This window comes from Macaca fascicularis, chromosome 7, assembly GCF_037993035.2.
Source record: "Macaca fascicularis isolate 582-1 chromosome 7, T2T-MFA8v1.1".
NCBI classification, from domain to species: domain Eukaryota; kingdom Metazoa; phylum Chordata; class Mammalia; order Primates; family Cercopithecidae; genus Macaca; species Macaca fascicularis.
Genome location: NC_088381.1, coordinates 162,329,713 through 162,350,808, shown reverse-complemented (window position 1 = coordinate 162,350,808; position 21,096 = coordinate 162,329,713). Strand labels below are relative to the sequence as shown.

At 45.3% G+C, this 21,096-nt stretch overlaps 1 protein-coding gene across 2 annotated transcripts; it reads left to right on the top strand.

Moving 5' to 3' along the window:
• The first annotated feature begins 700 nt into the window (after positions 1–700).
• On the top strand, positions 701–20,246 carry SERPINA6 (serpin family A member 6). Of its 2 annotated transcripts, XM_005562104.5 has the most exons (5): positions 701–767; positions 10,163–10,794; positions 14,471–14,738; positions 18,283–18,430; positions 19,897–20,246. In XM_005562104.5, exons 2-5 carry the CDS (start codon positions 10,182–10,184, stop codon positions 20,080–20,082), a joined length of 1,215 nt encoding a protein of 404 aa, XP_005562161.2. In that variant the 5' UTR covers positions 701–767; positions 10,163–10,181; the 3' UTR covers positions 20,083–20,246. The 2 variants fall into 2 exon arrangements, with proteins under 2 accessions (XP_005562161.2, XP_073854256.1); XM_073998155.1 differs by lacking the exon at positions 10,163–10,794.
• The last annotated feature ends 850 nt before the right edge of the window (positions 20,247–21,096 follow it).

The following is a 21,096-nucleotide window of genomic DNA, read 5'->3' as shown; positions in this document are numbered from 1 at the left end:
GTCTCAAGTTCTTTCCACCGTTGGACCTCTCATTCATTCCTTTTTGCTTTAAAGCAGTTCAATTTGATGTCTGTCACCTGTAATCCAAAGAAAACTAATGAAAAATAAAATGTGGGGAAGAGGAAAGGTGCTAGACTTTAGAGTTGAATGGTCTTGGATTTGAATCTCAAGGGCGCTTCACTCAACTTCCATGCAGCTCAGTTTCCTATCTAAAGAGGAGAGAGAATGGTGCCCACTTCACAGAGTCATTGTGAAGATTTCGTGAGATAATACAGAGGAAGCGCTTGGCAGATATTATTCCATATCTGTCTCTCCCACCACACTAAGACCCCTGGAAGGCAGGACCTTGCCCAAGTCATCCCCAATTAGAGTTAAACACCTGTTTTTCTTTTTACAAGTATCTGCACCTTGGTGCTAATTACGGGCACCTAAGACATGTCTGCTAACTGACACAGGGCAACCACATTGATGCAACTCCAGCCACATTTTGGTATAAAAAAACTTCATAGAATTGAACGCAGAGCAAAGTTAATTTGCAGCATTACTATGTTTACTCAGCTTTCCTGACGAAGCCTCCCATTGGTTAATGGCTCGGGGGAGAGGACTACCAAGCGGTGAAGGCCACTGGTCCCTCTAACCATTAACCACCCGGGAAGTTGGCAAACAAAATTTAACAGGCAGCATCCCCCGCAGGCTTACTGTACACATGCTAGGGTCCAGGACCGCAGGACCAAGCCAGCAGAAACAGCCTGAGCCCACCGCAGACTGTGAGTAACAACTGAGAACCCTCTATCCCTCCCCCTGCCCGGCCTCCAGAGCAAAGCCAGGGCTTTGCTTGCTTGCTTGTTTGGTTTGTTGAGATGTTTCATTTTTTTTAAATGGTACATTGAACATTAGGGCAGCCAGCACTGTTATGAGGCAACCTTGTGGAGGATTTTCCAGATCCCAGAGTCTGTGAGTCATCCACAGGGGTTCTGATGTCCCCTGGGCTCCTGCCATGCAGGGGCCTGACACAGAGGGCTGTAGCTAAGAACCATTCTCGTCCATTGCCGTGATTGATGCTTCTAAGCCCAGCCAGACAGCCACAACACCCACAACAGCCACAGAGTCGCAGCCTGTGAGCTACGATGCATCTGCTCCAGTCGGCACCACTGATGAAGGATGTTGGCCACGGGTAGGGGCCAGGGAGGGCTCAGCTGGCCCAGTGCGGAGGAATTCTTCAGAGTCACGCAGATCTATCCACCACAGCTCCTCACTCAGTGACCTGGGGCGGAGATAATGCACGGAGAACAGAACTGTCTGCACTGTACCACATGTCCTGAGGTTTCAATACAGAAGGTCAAGAACTGTCCCTGGCTCCTAGGGCATTTGTGAAAACAGAACACAGTGAATATTTACTAAGTGAGTCTCTTCAGAGATGAGGAACAAAGAGGGCACACTTGACATGAAATGCATGAACAATATTGATACTCTGCATTTTTATATGGCTGGGTACTCTTTTTTTTTTTTGACAGAGTTTCGTTCTTGTTGCCCAAGCTGGAGTGCAATGGCACAATCTCAGCTCACTGCAACCTCTGCCTCCCAGGTTCAAGCTATTCTTCTGCCTCAGCCTTCCGAGGAGCTGGAATTTCAGGCACCCACCACCACGCCCTGCTAATTTTTTGTTTTTAGTAGAAACGGGGTTTCACCACGTTAGCAAGGCTAGTCTCAAACTCCTGACCTCAGGTGATCCGCCCACCTCAGCTTCCCAAAGTGCTGGGATTACAGGCGTGAGCCACCGCACCCGGCCATGGCTGGATACTCTTAAGAGCTTTTTTACTTATCATTTTCCTTTCTGTAGAGACAGGCAGAATGGCATGGCACAAGCTCTGAAGTCAGACATCTAGGTTTAGAGTTCCAGCTCAGGGGGAGTTACTCTGTCTCCCTGGATCTCAGTTTTCTCATCTGTAAATTTGGCCCCACGATGCTCCATTAAATGAGGTCACATAAGCCAAGCACTGATAACAACCACGTCTGGTATTCACAATATTGTCAGGTGGGTGGAGTTTTCACCCTCATCTTAGAGAATTAACACAGGAGAGGGTGAGGCATACAATCCCCACAGAGATGGCAGGAAAGGGATGGGAGCCCATCCTACCACTGGCATCATGCTGCACAGGGCCTGTGCCCAAGAGGAGATCCCAGACAGGTATGGCAGTGACCAAAGCTAAGCAAAGATTTCACTGCCTGTCATAGGGCAAGGCCATAGAGAAACACAGATGCAAGGCTTCCTGGAGGCGGTGACCTGGGACCTGAGTCTCAAAGGACAAGATGGAGTGAGCCAGGTGAGGCAGGGAGACAAGGGACCTACAGACTAGAGCCACATGGGCAGGGCTGAGGCAGGTCCATCTTTGTTCCCTGCTCCCAGCCCAGAGCTGGCTCAGCAAACATGGAAAAATCGAAATGACCTGCACTAGGGAACTGCAGTGACCTGTCTTGCTGTAACCTGCCCTGTAGTGATGTGACCTGCCCCACCCTGCCCTGACCCACAGTGGGATAAAAGGCTGGTGGGTGCTGGAAGAACCCCTGACACCCAGTGTTGCTGTGGCTGAGACCTCCAAGGGCCAGATTTGAGGCTGGAGGCAGAACTGTCACCAGGGACTGGGTCACAAACACCCGCTGGGCTACGTTAGTGAGAATCAGCCTCGTCGTGGGCAATGGGGAGCCCCTGAAAACTTCAAAGCAGAACTGACCAGCTTGAATTTTCAGGAATTTAGAAAGATGCAGCTGCAGATGGGTAAAAGGGCTGGAGGGAGTTAAACAGAAGGCAGGGAGACAAGGTAGGGTTACTGCTGAGTCCTGGGAGAGATGAGGAGGCTGTGCAGAGGCACCGGAGAAGAGACAAACACCAGAAAAATGGGTAAGGCTAGAGGTATTATTACAAGCTCTTTTTATACTGAGGAAACTGAGGCAGAGTTTAAATAGCCTGTCCTACGTCACCTAATTCGTACATAGCAGCGCTGGGAGCCCAGTCCAGCTTGATCTGCCACAAAACCCAGGAAAAGGAAAGAATTGTCCCAAGGACCCAGAAATCCAAGTCAGAAACCCAGCGGAGAATTCAGTAAAGCCCGACATTTGGGCGCAGGGAGTGGGAAGCAGGTCACACCTGCCTCTATCATCAAAGCAGAGAAGTAGGGACTAGAGCAGCCAACAGGGGTTGTTTTCCACCCTGGAGAGATAAGGGAGACACCCAAGGAGGGTTGAAAGAAGACTCAGGAGAACTAAGGGTTTTGGGAGGGGAGGCGCTCCCAACTGTTTTTCTTGAGATTCTGCTTTTGAAACACACCAGGGAAGGGGCCTCTAGGGAATTCCAGAGCAGAACAGTGGTTCCCACGCTCAGAGCACACCTGGTAAAAGAAAACTTTAGACAAATTAAACGTAGCAGAGTTTATTTGAGCAAAGAAACTATTCATGAATCACACAGCACCCTAAACCAGTAAAGGTTCAGAGAATGCCACCAAGCAACGTAGGCAGTATTTACAGGTAGAAGAAGGAAGTGACATATATACATAGGCTGATAGATTACAGCTCTGTGTTTGCCTTGTTTGGACATGTCCGAGCAGTTCGCAGACTGTGATTGACTGAAAGTTCAGCTGCTATGATTGGTTACTTGTTAAAAGTTAACTTGGTTACTTGTTAAAGAATATACTCTCAAGTTAGAATATACTCTCAAAATATACTGCAGTTTGTTTACATATTAAGCTAGGTTACAGTTTGCTACATGAGAAGGCAGCTTTAGCCCATATTTAATTTAATTTAACATGCCACACCCTCCTGGAGCACTGGTTTAAATGAGGGTTTCCAGCCCCTTACCCAAAGCGACTGGTTCAACAGTGGTTGGTGCAGCGAGACCTGCTTCTCCCGTAAGCCTCCTGTATTTATTGTGATACAGGCAGCTGTGATACATACAGCACAGGGCCTGAAACCACTAACCTTGCAGGCAGACAATGTCCACTTACTGATTCCAACCTTGGGTGGATTTTTGTTTGTTTGTTTGTTTTTTGTTTTTGTTTTTTTTTTGAGACAGAGTCTCACTCTGGGGTGCACCCAGGCTGGAGTGCAGGGGTGCGATCTCAGCTCACTGCAAGCTGGGTGAATTTTTTCAATTCCATTTATGGAACTCTTCTTAAATCATTTATATTTAATATTTTCCTTAAATTTGTATTGTGGGAAAAATATAATACCTAACATTTTAACGACAAGTGTACAGTTCAGTAGCATTAAAAGTACATTCACATTGTTGTGCCTCCATCACCACCTTCCATGTCCAGAACTTTTTCATCATCCCAAACTGAAATTCTATACCCACTCAACAATAATCCCCTAATCTTCCCTTGCCCCAGCCCCTGGTATCCACAATTTTACTTCTGTCTCTATGTATTTGACTACTCTAGGTATAGAATTAGACTCTATTTGTGCTTTTGTGTCTGGCTCATTTCACGTAACATAATGTCTTCCAGGTTCATCCATGTTGTAGGAAATGTCAGAATTTCATTCCTTTTTAAAGTTGAATAGTATTCCATTGTATGTTTATACCATCCTTTGTTTATTCATTCTTTTTTTTTTTTTTTTTTTTTTTGAGACGGAGTCTCGCTCTGCCGCCCAGGCTGGAGTGCAGTGGCCGGATCTCAGCTCACTGCAAGCTCCGCCCCCCGGGTTCCCGCCATTCTCCTGCCTCAGCCTCCCCAGTAGCTGGGACTACAGGCGCCCACCACCTTGCCCGGCTAGTTTTTTTTTTTTTTTTTTGTATTTTTTAGTAGAGACGGGGTTTCACCATGTTAGCCAGGATGGTCTCGATCTCCCGACCTCGTGATCCGCCCGTCTCGGCCTCCCAAAGTGCTGGGATTACAGGCTTGAGCCACCGCGCCCGGCCTGTTTATTCATTCATCCTTTGATAGACATTTTGGTTGTTTCCACCTTTTGGCTATGGTGAATAATGCTGCTGTGACTTTGGTCTACAATTATCTAGTCAAGTTCCTTGACTATCCGCTTGCAGTTCTTTGGTGTATATACTCAAAGCAAAATTGTTGGGTCAAATGATGATTTTGTTTAATTTTTAAGGAACTGCCATATTGTTTTCCACACATTGTAGCACTTTATATTCTTACCAGCAAAGAATAAGGGCTCCAATTTCCCTATATGCATGCTAACATTTAAATTTAAAAAAAATTTTTTTTTTTTTTTGAAACGGAAAAAAAAATGTTGCTATGTTGCCTAGGCTGGTCTCAAACTCCTGGCCTCAAGCATTCCTCCCACCTCAGCTTTCAGAGTAGCTGGGATTACAGGCACAGGCCGTCATGCCTGGTGTGCCAACTTACTGTTTTCTGTTTTGTTTGTCTGTTTATTGTAGCCATCCCTATGGATATGAAGTGGTATCTCATTGTGGTTTTGATATTCCAAATGAATAGTGATGCTGAGCATCTTTTTACGTGCTTATTGGCCATTTGTGTGTTGTCTCTGAAAAGATGTCCACTCAAGTCCTTTGCCCATTTCTAACTGGGTTTATTTGTTTTCTTGTTTTTGTTCTTGGGTTTTAGGAGTTCTTTGTATATCCTGGATATCAATTCCTTATCAGATATGAAATTTGCAAATGTTTTCCCATTCTGAGTTGCATTTTTACTTTATTGACAGTATCCTTTGATGAACAAAGTTTTCAATTTTGATGAAGTCCAATTTGTCTATTTTTTCTTTTGTTGCCCATGGCCTTGGTGTGATATTCAAGAAATTATTGCCAAAGCCAATATCATGAAGTTTTTCCCCTATGTTTTTTCCTGAGATTTTTATAATTTTAACTCATGTTTAAATCACTGATCTATTTTGAGTTAATTTTTGTATATGGTGTTAGGTAAAGGTCCATCTTCATTCTTTTGCATGTAAATATCCAATTTTTCAGCACCACTTGTGGAAAAGGCTGTCTTTTCCCCATTGAATGGTTTGGCACCCTTGTCAAACTCATTTTACTATATATGCAAGGCTTATTTCTGGGCTCTGAATTCTATTCCATTGGTCTATATGTATGTCTTTATACCAGTACCACACTGTTTTGATTTTTATAGTTTTGTAGTAAATTGTGAAATCAGAAAGTGCAAGACGTTCAACTTTGTTCTTTTTCAGTATTGTTTTGGCTCTCCAGGTCCCTTGAGATTTTTATATAAATTTTAGGATGAATTTTTCTATTTCTGTGAAATACAGAACTGGAATTTTGATAGAAATTGTATTGAATCTATAGACTGCTTTGGATAGTATTATCATCTTAGCAATTTCTTCCAAACCACGAATGCGAGATGTCTTTCCATTTATTTATGTCCTCTTTAATTGCCTTCAGCCCTGTTCTGTAGTTTTCAGTGTATAAGTCTCTTACCTCCCTGATTAATCCCTATTTTGTTCTTTTTCATACTATTGTAAATGGAATTGTTTTCTTAATTTCCTTTTCAAATTGTTTTCTTTGTTAGCGTTGGGAAATGCAATTGATTTTATATCTTGCAACTTTGCTAAATTTGTTTATTAGTTCTAACAGAATATTTCGTAGAATTTTTAGGGTTTTGTACATATAAAATCATGTCATCTGTGAACACAGATAATTTTACTTCTTCCTTTCAAATATGGATACCTTTTTTCGTTCCTTCCCCAATTGCTCTGGCTAGAACTTCCAGTGCTATATTAGGTAAAAGTACTGAGAGCAAGCATCGTTGTTTTGTTCCTGATCTTCAGGGAAAAGCTTTCAGTCTTTCACTATTGAGTATAATAGGTTTTATAAATATATAGTCTTGATTATGTTGAGGTAGTTTTCTTCTATTACTGATTTCATTGTAGGACTTTCTAATTAGTCTAGCTAAAAACGGGATCCTTGTCACATGGCCATGAAAGATTAGGCTCGCAGACACTTTGAAGGATTAAAAAAATGGAATTTATTGGGTGAAAAGGAAACTAACTCAGCAAAGCGAGAGAGAGTCCTGTTAACAGGCCCTCATCTCACCAATGGAATCCCCAGATTACCACACAGGATCAGGAGAGAGAAGCCAAGCTCCTCCCCGCTGCAAAGGGCACAAACTTCCCACAGCTCCACCCCATTCTCCCAGTGCGTGAGCCAATTGAACATTCTCCAGGCACCTCTTTACACTTGATTGTATCAATCTGTTGTGTGTTTTTATCATGTGAGGGTGTGTTGAATTATGTCAAATACTTTTTTCTGCAGCAATTGAGATGATCACGTGATTTTTTCCTTTATTTTGTTAATATGATGTATTAGACTGATCAATTTTTGTATGTTGAAACGTTTTTTGCATTACAGAAATAAATCCAAATTGGGTATGGTGTATAATCCTATTAATAACCTCTCAAAATTAATTTAATCCATTATATTAGTCAGGGTTCTCCAAAGAAACAGAATCTACAGGATATATAGAAATATATGTAAGAGGAGGCACTATGGGAATTGCCTTATGTAATTACAGAAGCTGAGAAGTCCTACAATCTGCCATCTGCAAGCTGGAGACCCAGGAAAGCCAGCCATGTAATTCAGTCTGAGTCTGAAGGCCTGACAACCGGAGGAGCCAATGGTGCAGCTCCACAATAGGAAAAGGGCCTAGTAAGGCTGCTGGTTTAAGTCCCAGAGTTTAAAGGTCCAAGAACCAGGGCCCCCAATGTTCAGGGGCAGGCAAACATGGATGTCCAACTCAGGGACAGAAAAGAGAATTTGCCCTTCCCCTACCTCTTTGTTTTATCCAGCCTTTAATGGATTAAAAATGCCCACCCATATTGGTAAAGGTGGCTGTCTTTACTCAATCTACTGATTCATATGCCAATTTCTTCCAGAAATACTGCCACAGGCCTCTTTTATGTAGGCACTAATTCCTTTTATGAGGGTAGAGCCCCCATGAATAGGTTTCCACATATGAATTTGTGGGGACACAAACATTCAGACTTTAGCAGCTGGTAAAACACTATTTTTGAGTGTGTCTGGGACAAAATAAATTGAGCAAAAAATGGACACAATTGGAGAGTGAAATCATTCTACAGCAATTTAGACACTTCAATACCTCATTCTCAATAATGGATAGAACAATCAGACATAAAATAAGTAAGAAAAAAGAGAACTTGAACATCACAGCAAAAACTAGATGTATCAGACATATACAAAACACCCTACAACAACAGAATACACATTCTTCTCAAGTGCACAAGGGACATTCTCCAGGACAGACCCTATGTTAGGCCACAGATCAAGAGCCAATAGATTTAAAAAGACAGATATCATACTAAGTATCTTCTTCAATCACAATGAGATGAAGTTAGAAATCATTAACAGAAGGAAAACTGGAAATTTTACAAAGTGTGGAAAAAACAACACACTCTTTATCAACCAGAGGATCAAAAAAGATACCACCAGGGGAATTAGAAAATACTTAAAGACAAATGAAAATGGAAACATAACATACCAAAACTTATGGAATGAGTGAAAGCAGTGTGATGATAGAAATGTATGGCTGTAAACACATTTAAAAAACAAGAAGATCTCAAATAAACAATGGCATATATTCAAATTCAGGTGTTAACTTTAGGATGTTAATGTAATCCCCATAATAATCACAAAGGGATGAGAATAGAATTATTAAAGTGTACACAAAAAAGCATTTCAGTACAAAAACTAAATACAAAAAAGGACAGTAATATAGGAAATGAAGAACCAAAAATATTGTATCTTCTTGCTGTACTGAAAACTTTATTAATATATCATCACCTTCTTTGTCTTTTGGAACATTTTTAATTCAAAATCTATTTTGTCTAATATTAGCGTAGCCACCCCTGCTCTCTTTTGGTTACTATTTGCATGGGGTAACTTTTCCATCCTTTCATTTTCAGTCTATTTGCATTTTTGGATCTAAAATGAGTCTCTTGTAGACAGCATATATTTGTATCATAGTTTGGAAGGCTAACGTGTAAAAATAATGTTTAGTCTTTGTTTATAATTTAGGAACTAGAAAAAGAACAAACTAAACTGAAAAATAGCAGAAGGAAGGAAATAATAAAGATTAAAGCAGAGATAAATAAAATCGAGAATAGAAAAACAGTAGAAAAATAAATTAAACCAAAATGCAATATGTATGCTCATAATACATTTAGTCCAGAATATATTTGATATAACCAGCTTCACTTCAATAGCATACAAAAGCTCTGCTTCCTTGTAGCTCTGTTCCCACCTGTTTCCAGTTACTGCCAAAAATGTAACTTATAATTGCCCATGCATCTACCTTTACCAGAGGTCTTTTATTTCTTCATTCAGCTTAAAGTTACTGTCCAGTGTCCTTTCATTTCAATCTGAAATAAAATGCCTCTCATTTCTTACAGGGCAGGTATTGTGGGAAAAGCTTACTCAGCTTTTGTTTTTCTGGGAATGCTTTAATTGTGTTTTGTTTTTCTTTGAGCATTTTGAACATATCTGTTGGGTGGGTTTTAACCTTTCTTTTTTTTTTTTTTTTTTTTTTTGAGACGGAGTCTCGCTCTGTCGCCCAGGCTGGAGTGCAGTGGCCGGATCTCAGCTCACTGCAAGCTCCGCCTCCCGGGTTCACGCCATTCTCCTGCCTCAGCCTCCCGAGTAGCTGGGACTACAGGCGCCCGCCACCTCGCCCGGCTAGTTTTTTTTTTTTTTTGTATTTTTTTAGTAGAGACGGGGTTTCACCGTATTAGCCAGGATGGTCTCGATCTCCTGACCTCCTGATCCGCCCGTCTCGGCCTCCCAAAGTGCTGGGATTACAGGCTTGAGCCACCGCGCCCGGCCGGGTTTTAACCTTTCTGAGCACCTATTTCTGCCTGCCTAAAATCGGGTTAATAATACTTACTTTAGGAATGTTTTGGTCATGGTTAGATGACTGAATATAGCCAGACTACCTAGATCATTGTTGGGTACCTGGTAGGCACTGGATAAATCATAACGGGTGTTATTCATATCTCCAAATGAGGAAACTGAAGTCCAGTGCCCTCTGTGATGTGCTCCCAGGTCACACAGCCAGTGTGGAGGAAAGAGCTGGGGCTTGAACGGGGTCTTTTGCCTGCCCCCTGTTGCACTATGCCCCATTGACTCAGAGACTGCCACATCATCTAACAAGCTTTTCTGATTTGGCAGGGCCTGGCTATACTGGACAATGCCACTCCTCCTGTACACCTGTCTTCTCTGGCTGTCCACCAGTGGCCTCTGGACCGTCCAGGCCATGGATCCTAATGCTGCTTATAGGAACATGAGTAACCATCACCGGGGCCTGGCTGCAGTCAACGCTGACTTTGCCCTCAGCCTGTATAAGCGCCTAGTGGCCTTGAGTCCCAAGAAGAACATTTTCATCTCCCCCGTGAGCATCTCCATGGCCTTAGCTATGCTGTCCCTGGGCACTTGTGGTCACACACGGGCCCAGCTTCTCCAGGGCCTGGGTTTCAACCTCACTGAGAGGTCTGAGACTGAGATCCACCAGGGTTTCCAGCACCTCCACCAACTCTTTGCAGAGTCAGACACCAGTTTAGAAATGACCATGGGCAATGCCTTATTTCTTGATGGCAGCCTGGAGTTGCTGGAGTCATTCTCAGCAGACATCAAGCACTACTATGAGTCAGAGGTCTTGGCTATGAATTTCCGGGACTGGGCAACAGCCAGCAGACAGATCAACAGCTATGTCAAGAGTAAGACACAGGGGAAAATTGCCGACTTGTTGTCAGGGCTGGATAGCCCAGCCATCCTCGTCCTGGTCAACTATATCTTCTTCAAAGGTATTCCCACCCATCCCAGTCTGAAGGCCCATCCACTATGGCCAGGAATAATAACAGCCGTTAAAATCCAGGGCACACTCTTGGGCAAAGTCTTTGATTGTGTAAAGCACATATACATCTGGGACTCTCCATCTTCACCACAGTCCTGTTGGGTAGGTGGAATTATATTATTTTACAAAAGATCAAAATGCCACCCGGAAGGGTTGGGCAGGTTGGTTTGAGGCCTACACCTGTAACCATGAACAGTCTGGCTGCTTCGTGCTCCACAAATGCTGACTGTCAAGTACTGGGCCAGGGACTGGAAAAATGGCCTAGAACCAGACAGAACCCCACCCACCCCTCGGGAACTCCCAGATGCCCCCAAAGCTGTCCTGCACACACTGCTCTAACCAGGTCTTGCTTCAGTTTTTCAACCTTCCTCTTCATAAAAACCTGGAAGTTCTAGCGGAGAATGCACTTCCAGGTCTTTTCCAGCTTCTAGAAGCCACATGGCTTGTGGGCCTCTCTTATTTTCAAAGCCAGTAATTGCATCATTCCCACCTCTGCTTCCATCATCACGTCTCTCTGATTCTCACTTTCCTGCCTTCCTCTTTGACTTACAAGAACCCTCAGGATTATACTGGATAATGGCCCACCTGGGTGATCCAGAATAACCTGCCCATCTCAAGGCCAGCAGATTAGCAATTGTGATTCCATCTACAACTTTAATTCCCCCTGGACATGAAAGCTAACATATTCTCAAGTTCTGGGGATTAGAATGTGGACATTTTGGAGGGCTATTATTCTGCCTACCACAAAGCCCAGGCCTCTTCTGTCTCATGAGCCCTCTTGCAACTTATCTGACTGCCTAAAACATTTTCCCTCACTTCAAATCTTAGCTCAAAAGTCACCTCCTCTGTGAAGCCTCCCCAGATTCACCCAGGAAAACCTTTGTCCTCATATGCATGCTCCACAGTTTGCCCATGTCTCGTTTGGGCAATCATCTTGCCATAACACATTGTTTAACACCTAAGTGGTTGAGTTTCAGTTAAGCAATCATATTCAAAGGAATGCAGGTAAAACAGCCAAAATAAGCAAACTAAGCCAGTATCACTATTGAACTTGTGTCTCTCGACAAGATCATCAGATCAGTGGAGGTGTGATCCCCAGCCAGGACTCCTCATGCCCCCTTCCCCTCCTCCCCAGCTCTCTCTCAGGACCTCCCATCAGACTGTGCTCACCTCCCCTCCCATCCCACACCTCCTTACTGCCTGGACTGACTTAGCATCAGTACGAGTCCTTCTTCTCCACCTGCCTCTGGGTCTTTCCTGCTCTCCAGCACAAGGCTGGGAACTCCCGGGAGAGGCTGCCCTCCTGGCAGGATGGTGAGGCTGAGAGGCTGACCGGGCAAAGACAGCCTTCTTAACACCTGACTGTGGGAGGGCCAGGGAGGCTGGGAACGTTTGCCCAAAACCTCTTCTGTGTGCTCCCACAGATTCCATAGACCATCTCCCCGACGAGGCTGTGCGCCCTTGTGCAGGGTGTCTTTGTCTCTTTGGGAGATCCCAGTGCCCTTGTGGAATGTTTGGTGCATGGAAGGAGCTCAGCAGTGATTGTACAGAGGTTCAGGCAACACAGCCTGGGGAAAAGGCATGGTAAACCCAGGTGCAGGGAGGGCCCTCCTGAGCCTAAGAAAGGCCTGAGCACGTGTGGGCGTCTGGTGGAACAGGTGCTGGCACGGCATCATTCTGCACGAGGTTTCAGTGTCCTCAGGACCACAGTGGGGCTAAGCGGATAGGAGATCAACAGCTTTAGGTTACAAAATTAGAGAAACTTTGAACACTTGAATGCAGGACCAGACATTGATGGGGGTGAAATGCCTCATTGTACACAGATTTTCTATGGCACAGCAAAACGAATCCGCAAGTCTTTGGTTAAAGCTGCTGGGAAAATACTCTGAAATATTTCTAGCAAGCCAGGATAATAAACAGAAATCAAGTTTAGTGTAGCTATTGTCACTAAATGTAGAATATGTAAAATGGTCCTGATGTGTGATTTATTTATTGGACTTTCTTGACAGTTCTTTTTAAATAACATTAAAAATATTGTTACAAGATTTTCCAGAGGAGCCATCTTTGCTCTCTCGGATTTTCCCCAATAAATTCTTTCTCTACCACCAATTCTCCTAGGACTTTCTGAGAATAGATCCCTTAAAGTAGAGGCTGAACCCTATTTTGTATTTTGTTTTGCGTCAAACTATATACATTATGCTTGCTTCTAGCAAAGAAATACTCCATAAAAAGCAAGCAGCAAAATGTTAAGGATGAAGAAAACCTAACAATGAAAAATATTTTACCCACTTTTTTTTTTTTTTTTTTTTTGCTGTAAGTTAGCCACAAAATACAACTGCCCTCTAGTTCTGAGGATTTTAGACTTCCTTTGGAGGATGATTTGAGAACCCTCAAATGATCTTATTTGCCGTGAGGCAGACGGATGGTGAGTTTACTACCTTTGGTCAGTGTATGCAGACACCAAGGTTAGTGAGGTCATTCAGAATGAACCAGCATAGCTCTGGGGTCTCTAGGCTCCGCAGCCACGGCTGATTTCTCTACATCCATCAGCCTCTCCCTGTTGTCTCCATCAGTAGCTATTACAAGAGGTTTGTGGCTGACTCAGAACCAAGAATTTTGGCCAAGCAATCCACAGATCCCACAGACAGTAGTATGGAGAAGGGGCTACTTAGAATGATGTTCTGGCCACCTTTAGGTAACCTCAGCTGGGGAATGGTGGCCTGGCAAGGGCTTTAGGGCTTGTGGTCAATGGCAGCCAGGACACCCGGGACCTGCTGGACTCAAGGGCCTCAGTCATTAGTTTAAGACTGGGGAGACTTCACCTACAGCAGAGAGACCCTGTGACACTCAGCCCAGGTAAGTTTCCGGTAGATGGACTCAGTTGTCTGGAATAAGTTCAGAAGGACAATCAGGCCAGCTTCGGCTCAGTCTGAGGAGCAATTTTCTTCCCATCAGAGCTGACCAGTACTGCCAAGTCCCATCTGTGAAGGTAGTGAGCTCCCCATCTCAAGGCATTAAAAAAAAAAAGCTGGATGGTGGCACCCTGGAACATGGTAGAGGGGACCTGAGGGCCTGCGGGGGGTGGGAGTCTGTGACCCTGAAGGAGTCTTCTCACCCTGACTCTTCATTAGGACAATGTGACCTAAAGGAAGGACCATTCAGCAGGGTCAGGAGCCTCAGCTGGGCCGGCCAGGCTGGCAGGGGTGGAGATGGCCCCCTCCCTTCCCACCAAGGACTCTGAGTTTGAGACTTGAGGTCCAGCACCACTTCCAGAGCCCTCAGAACTGGGACCCACTCTAGGCATGGGGAGCCGAGGCACAGTCTGAGCTAAGCGAATTTTACCCCCAAATCCAAGGACCAGCACCCTCTTGGTCTCTCCCCACTGCCTTGTGTAGAAGCCAATCTCAGAAACAGAGCTCATCCTCAACCCATTCCAAGAAGTAGAGGATGAAACAGGCTTTAAATTTCTGAGAATTTTTATATCTTACCTAAAAACCCTTGAGGCTTGAATGGGGACATTCCAAGCATGCAGAAGGCCACTGTGTCACTTGGATAGCAGGCCCGTGAGGTGATCCAGAACTGTGTTTTCCCCTCTGCCCTAAAGACCTGTCTCCTCCTCTTCCTAGGCACATGGACACAGCACTTTGACCTGGCAAGCACCGGGGAGAACTTCTATGTGGACGAGACGACTGTGGTGAAGGTGCCCATGATGTTCCAGTCGAGCACCATCAGTTACTTTCATGACTCGGAGCTCCCCTGCCAACTGGTACAGCTGAACTATGCGGGCAATGGGACTGTCTTCTTCATCCTTCCAGACAAGGGGAAGATGAACACAGTTATCGCTGCATTGAGCCGGGACACGATTAACAGGTGGTCCGCAGGCCTGACCAACAGGTAAGCCCTGCAGCCATCGTGTTGATATCTGCAATGCACATGTCCCCAGAAAGTGGCGCAGGTGAAAAGGGGGTATGCCGGGGCATCCTTCCTTCCCTGGACTCAGCCTCCAGGGCTCATTGTGTTCCTGTCTGCTGGGCCTCCAAAGGCTGTAAGGTTCTCTGATGTGGAGCTCACACTAATTTATTGATCTGTCCATCAATACTGAAATACTTTGGGATATTTCACAAAGTGAGGTCCCCTTTCCCTGTGAGGTTCATACACACCCTCTGCATTGTCATATTTTTGCAGCATTTTCTTAAACTAAGTTTGCCAACCACGCAGCTACACACTTACCCATTTTGTCATCTTGCTTACCTGAAACCAGGCCCTGCCTAAAGATTCCTGGGAGACCTCATAGGAATATAGTGAAAATGACCTCTGTATTCATCATGGAGCCAATGCAAAACCTATATGAATGGTTCTTAAGCTACTCAGGGCATCTAACTCTTCAATCAGTCAATCAGTAAACAACTAACAAAGCAAGGCTAAAGTAGGTAATAAGCAAGTAAGTAGAAAGAAAGCAAGGACTGCATATCCTAAAGAGGCAGTAATCAGGAGGAGAAGCAGCCAGTGGATTCCCTCTATCTCTGACCTCAGGCTCAAGCAAGGAGCTGGTGCAGGATTGACACTCAGGCAAGGTCAGCTGAGGATGTGAGTCAGCAATGAATCAATGAATGAACGGATAGGTGAGTGAATGGATGGAAGAACGAATGAGTGAGTGAATTAATGAATGAATAAGTGAGTGAGTGCATAGAATGGTGAGTCAGTGAATGGAGAATGAGTTAATGAATTAATAAGTAAATGGATGAATGAGTGCATGGATGGATGGGTGGATGGTTGGATGGATGGATGGACAAACAAATAAGATTTTCCCCTCCAAGTACCCCTGAGCTAGAGAGCAATTGAAATTATTGTCATGCGAGTGCCCAGCCCTGCTCCTCACCTTGAAGGAGGAAGGAGGTGTTCTTTAGAACATGGTCCTCACTCTCAGGGAGATTCAAGTTCCTTCTGTGCAGAAGAGTCAGAAAATGCCAACCAGCATGAAACCTGGTGGCAGGTGGGCTGATGCAGACTCAAAAGCAGAGGGGGTGCTGAGGAGGGAGTGGGCATGTAGATCTGGAGTAGCTCAGGAAGGCTGGTGGATCAGGCAGCATTTCATTCACTCACTCATTCATTCATTCATTCATTCAATGTGCATTTCATTCACTCATTCATTCAATGCACATAAACGGAAGCACCTGCTATGTACCATGCACTAGCTAAGCACAAGGGTCAGAGTAGTGAATAGGACAAAATAGGGCCCTTAAAGACATGCACTCTAGAGCAGAAAACAGATTCTGTTGGAATTCATAGCAGCACAACGATGTGAGTTCAACAGTGTGAGTTCTGAGAGAGACCGCGAGAGATGTGTAACATGCACTGGCTGGGAGGTGGGAATGCCTGACTCTGCCCAGGGGATGGGAAAGGGCTGCAGAGCAGGTTGTTTTCTCTTGAAACTGCCTTGTGCCTGAGTGGAAGTTCAGCCAGTGGGAAGTGGCCTTCAGACCCGGCATGAAGAGGGCATGGCACCAACCAAGTCAGGGGACCATGCCCAGAATGCCAACAATGGAGGGCCAGCAGTAATGAAGGAGATAAATTTGGCTTGGACAAATTTTGTGATCTAAAAATTCTGCAGTAGATAATCTAGGAGGAAGCTCCACTACTTTATTAATATGTAGGTTTTGTGATTTATGGTTTCAGATTGTTTTCATTTTGAATGATACCTTCTGAGAGCTGTTTGATGTTGGGTGCTTCTAGAGAAGATCATCCAGTTCTGTGAATGCACATGGAAGTGCCTGGGAATTTGACTTCTCTCCTGTAGGGAAGTCATGTGGTCAGCCCTGTGCTTCTGTGCAATCCCCTATAGCTATGTGGAGGACACAGTTCTTAAACCATCCATACCTACGCTTGAGTGTGTGTGTGTGTGTGTATGTACACATGTATATGCGTGGGTGTGAACCTGTATCTGGGCAATGCTAGGGATCCATTTGTCATCTCTTCCTCCTTTCTGCCCAAAGAAAGCCTGTAATTTAGGCATAGTACCACAAGGGGGTGATAACGCACCATGATGCAAACAATGCGTTCCAGATCATACTCCATTGAAAATGATGGGAAGGACTATCTGTCTTTCTTTACACCAAAAATAATCTTTTCATGAAAATACTTCAATGTGAGCAACATTAATCAATAATACATACCTTAAAGCCCCATTACCTTGCTCTCAGAAAGCTTTCAACAACGCAGCAGGTGGCAGGTGGCAAAACTAGTCCTGGTCTTTTCAGTTCTGTTGCCTCCCAGTTGTGTGACTTTGGGGGAATTCTTCAGCCTCTCTAAGTGTTGATCTCTCAACCTGGAAATTAAAGATGTTGATTCCAACTTCATAGGTGTGTATATGTGTGTGTGCACGTGTGTGTGTGGTGTGTGTGTGTGTGTGTGTGTGTGAGAGAGCGAGAGAGAGAGAGAGAGAAAGAGGAGACAAAAAAATTAAAGAACATAGACCAGGTGTTTGGGATAAGTTAGTCTCCGTTCCTTTCTTTCTGTTAGTATTTCCACACCTAGAGAAGGTACACACCCATTCGCCTCTGGTTCTTCTCCCTCGCCTTCAGAAAAGGATGACTTCCACTTCACACGGGATGGTTGCCAGTCTCCAGGCCTCACCCAGGGCTGCTTTTGCTCAGTGAGGAGAGGGTCTTGTGCCTTCCCTCCCATCTGCCCAGAGAGCCAGTGAGAGTTCACTGACACCCCTCGGTTTCAGTATTTCAGACATCTGCTCTCCCTCTGGGCAGAAGGCACAAGAAGAATTTTAAAATAACACTAAGGCCTTGACATGTTAAAAAGCATAGATGCCCGTGCTACTCCTAGTGTAACCCCACTTACCTTTCTAGAAACCCCACCTGCTTCATCCGGTAGAAACTGCCAGCTGAATCAGATTCTTGCAGAATCACAGAGCTTTAGCACCCACCGGCCCTGGGAGAGCCTGTGTTCAACACCTTTGTGTGCGGGTGAGGACATTAGCACAGAGAGGGGCTGGACTTGGCTAAGGCCACACAGCATTAGTGGCACAGCTGGAGCCAGGGACCACTGCTCCCAGCTGGGCACTCCCTCCAGTCCTCTGCTTCTAGCAGGGGTTCTCCTGGGACCAAAAATGCTTCTTTATGGACTATTGTCTTAAATGCTCCATGGTCTAGCTGCATCTCAGGTGGAATCAGCTCAAAGGAACTACAGAGAAGAAAAGAACGTGCAATTCAGAGACCCCATGGGAAAGCTGCCTGTGTCATGGAGGCAGAGACAGATCCTGCCTCCTGCTCTGTCCCTTCTACCCACAAAGAGCAAGTCAGGCTCAGGGACAGGAGCTGGAGGGAGAGCACAAGGAAATAAGAGCCTGTCCAGGAGAAGAGGTGCTGCTCTCCCCTCTGCCAGGCCCAGCCCTGAATGTCTAACTCTGTCTGCTTACCCTGAGCAGCCAGGTGGACCTGTACATTCCGAAGGTCACCATCTCTGGAGTCTACGACCTCGGAGATGTGCTGGAGGAAATGGGCATCGCAGACTTGTTCACCAACCAGGCAAATTTCTCAGGCATCACCCAGGATGCCCAACTGAAGTCATCAAAGGTAAATGTCTTGGAAGCCCACCTTTTCTTCCCCCCTCCAAAATTCACAATATAAATATAATACTAGGAAGTGGCCCTGAGTTCATTCATGAATGAGCCTCTGGGTCCCTGGCTGAGAACTCCAGGTCGAGTTCAAGCCCCTTGTCTCACCATGAGGTAAATGGAGGCTCAGCAAGAAAATGTGACATCCCCGAGATCACACAGGAAGCTAGCGACACAGGAGGGCCATAGCCCAGGCACCTACCCATCCCACCAGACCCCACAGAGGGGGCACTGTGAAAACCAAGTTGTCATGGCAGAACTGTGAGTTGCCCCTGGCAAAAAGAAACAGGAAAAGTGGTAAATGTCTAATTGGGATCACATTGTGCTTTCTACCTAATTACATCCATTCAATTACATAAATGCTTTGGCTTTATGTTCTGTTATTCATGCATTCAGAAAATTTTTACTGAACACCTACTATGTGTCCCAAACTGTGTAGGCCCTGTGTGTGTCCCCATTACTCAAATGTGTGGCTCCTGACCTCGACACAAGGACTTTGTGGCCACCGTGGTACCTGGCACATAATATGTGCTCAGTAAAATGCATGCTGTGTGAGTGGATTGAGTCAACACAGCTGCCTCCTCAGAAGGAGGGTATTATCTCAATTTCTCAGAGGAGGAATCTCCTGCTCAGGGAGGGTATGCAGCTTGCCCAAAGTCACAGAGCTAGTAAATAACAGTTTGATGTTTGATCTCAGGCCTGTTGACTCAAAACCTCATCTGCTCAAGACATACTTCAGGAGTTCCAATCCCAGCTCAGCTTCTTCCTAGGTCTGGGTGCCACTCACAGAGCCACCAGAGCCTGAGTGTGCTTGCTGGAAAGAGTCACTGGGAGTTCACCCCTTAGGGTGTTGTGAGCTTACCAATGTCACCTGTTACTTAATTAGCCAGGTTATGAGCCGCCAGAGTCTTTTGATACAAGCTAGGCAGATGTTTTGCTGACTTTAGAACTCCTCCTAATTTTGATCACAACAAGGACATATCAACAGTCAAAGATATACATTTTTAGATTCTGCTTCAGCTTTCCTAAACAGAACAGCCATAGGCACTTGCATACTGCTGAACCCTAGTATTTACCCAGCAGAGTGGAAAGGGAACAAGATCTCCCTCTGCTACCCCAGGGCAGTAAGAAGCACCCAACATGGACAGTGAAGCCCAGTTCAAGCCATGAGACCTCTGATCTCCATGTGATGGGCCCAACCTGCCCGTTTGATAGGAAGTGTAGGTGCAGCCTGGGTTCTGGAGGTGGACAGACTTGGGCTGTATCATCCTGGGGCTGCCACTTGGATAAGAATCCAGCAAGTGACCTTCTCTGAGCCTGGATTCACCTTCCTAAAACCAAGGACATGAAGGGTCCCAGCAATGAGGCAGGAAAGCGAGAACACACAGCAGGTCTCACCACCCATCTTCGTTCTGTACCTAACAGGTGGTCCACAAAGCTGTGCTGCAACTCAGTGAGGAGGGTGTGGACACAGCTGGCTCCACTGGGGTCAGCCTAAACCTGACGTCCAAGCCTATCATCCTGCGTTTCAACCAGCCCTTCATCATCATGATCTTCGACCACTTCACCTGGAGCAGCCTTTTCCTGGCCAGGGTTGTGAACCCAGCGTAAGAGACCGCTCACCCAGAGCCTCAGCACTATCTGACTTTGGGCACCAGGGACACCACGGAAATGTTTTGGAGAGTGGGAGGTTTCCCCCAATCTCCTCCAAGTTCTCCTCCCCAGAGTTGTGTCTACCTTTAGGCATCTTGTAATAAATGTCATTGCGACTCTGATGACGAGCGTGGTTAAAGGGAAGGGCAGGGGGGTTCTGGAGGTTACCGTGATAAAGTGGTGTTTGCAAATCCCTGGGCCTGGGGTCTTCATCTGTGTGGGCTGCCATAACAAAGCACCACAGGTTTATGAACAACAGAAATGCATTTCTCATCGTTCTGGAGGCTGGAAGTCTGAGATCAGAAGCCAGCCTGATTGGGTTTTGGGGAAGGTCGGTTCCGGGTTCAGGGGTGGCACCTTCTGGCTGTGTCCTCAAAGGCAGAAAGAGCAGAGAAAGCTCTCTGGGGCCTCTTTTATAAGGGTCCTAATCCCATTCATGAGAGTTTTACCCAGGACCTAATCACCTCCCAGAAGCTCCAACTCTAACACCATCACCTTTGGGATTTGGTTCTAATGTATCAATTTGGGGAGACACAAACATTCAGGTCATAACACCTGGTACTGCCACAGGAGGAGCAACTCCTCTGGCCAACAAACCCTCCCCTCTTCCCTGATACAAGACAAACTTCAGCTGAACTAAATCTAAAGTATAAATGAGCAATGAATGATTCACATATCGGACAGCCTCATCAGCTGTGAGACTCCAGGGCAGCCACGTGGTGGAAGAAGATTTTTGGACAGAAAAAGGAAAGTGATGTACAGAAAACAGAAGTGAGGAACAGAAACAGCTGGATTGGGTATAGGTTTGTGTTTGTCTTATTTGGTTACATTTGATCAGCCAAAACTCGGTGACTGGCACAAGTGTAGGCTAACGAACGTGGCATCTTTAATCTGTCATGGGTGTTAGGGGTCAGGGCAGTGCAGGAAGTTTTGTGTAAAAGAGACAGAATCCCAGCCAGGTCCATGAGAGGT

Excerpts from the sequence above, each read along its gene's own strand:
- SERPINA6 (XM_005562104.5), top strand. The coding sequence starts at position 10,182 with ATGCCACTCCTCCTGTACACCTGTCTTCTCTGGCTGTCCACCAGTGGC. Across the intron at positions 14,739-18,282 it reads TCCGCAGGCCTGACCAACAG|CCAGGTGGACCTGTACATTC; the intron begins GTAAGCCCTGCA and ends TACCCTGAGCAG. Across the intron at positions 18,431-19,896 it reads CCCAACTGAAGTCATCAAAG|GTGGTCCACAAAGCTGTGCT; the intron begins GTAAATGTCTTG and ends TGTACCTAACAG.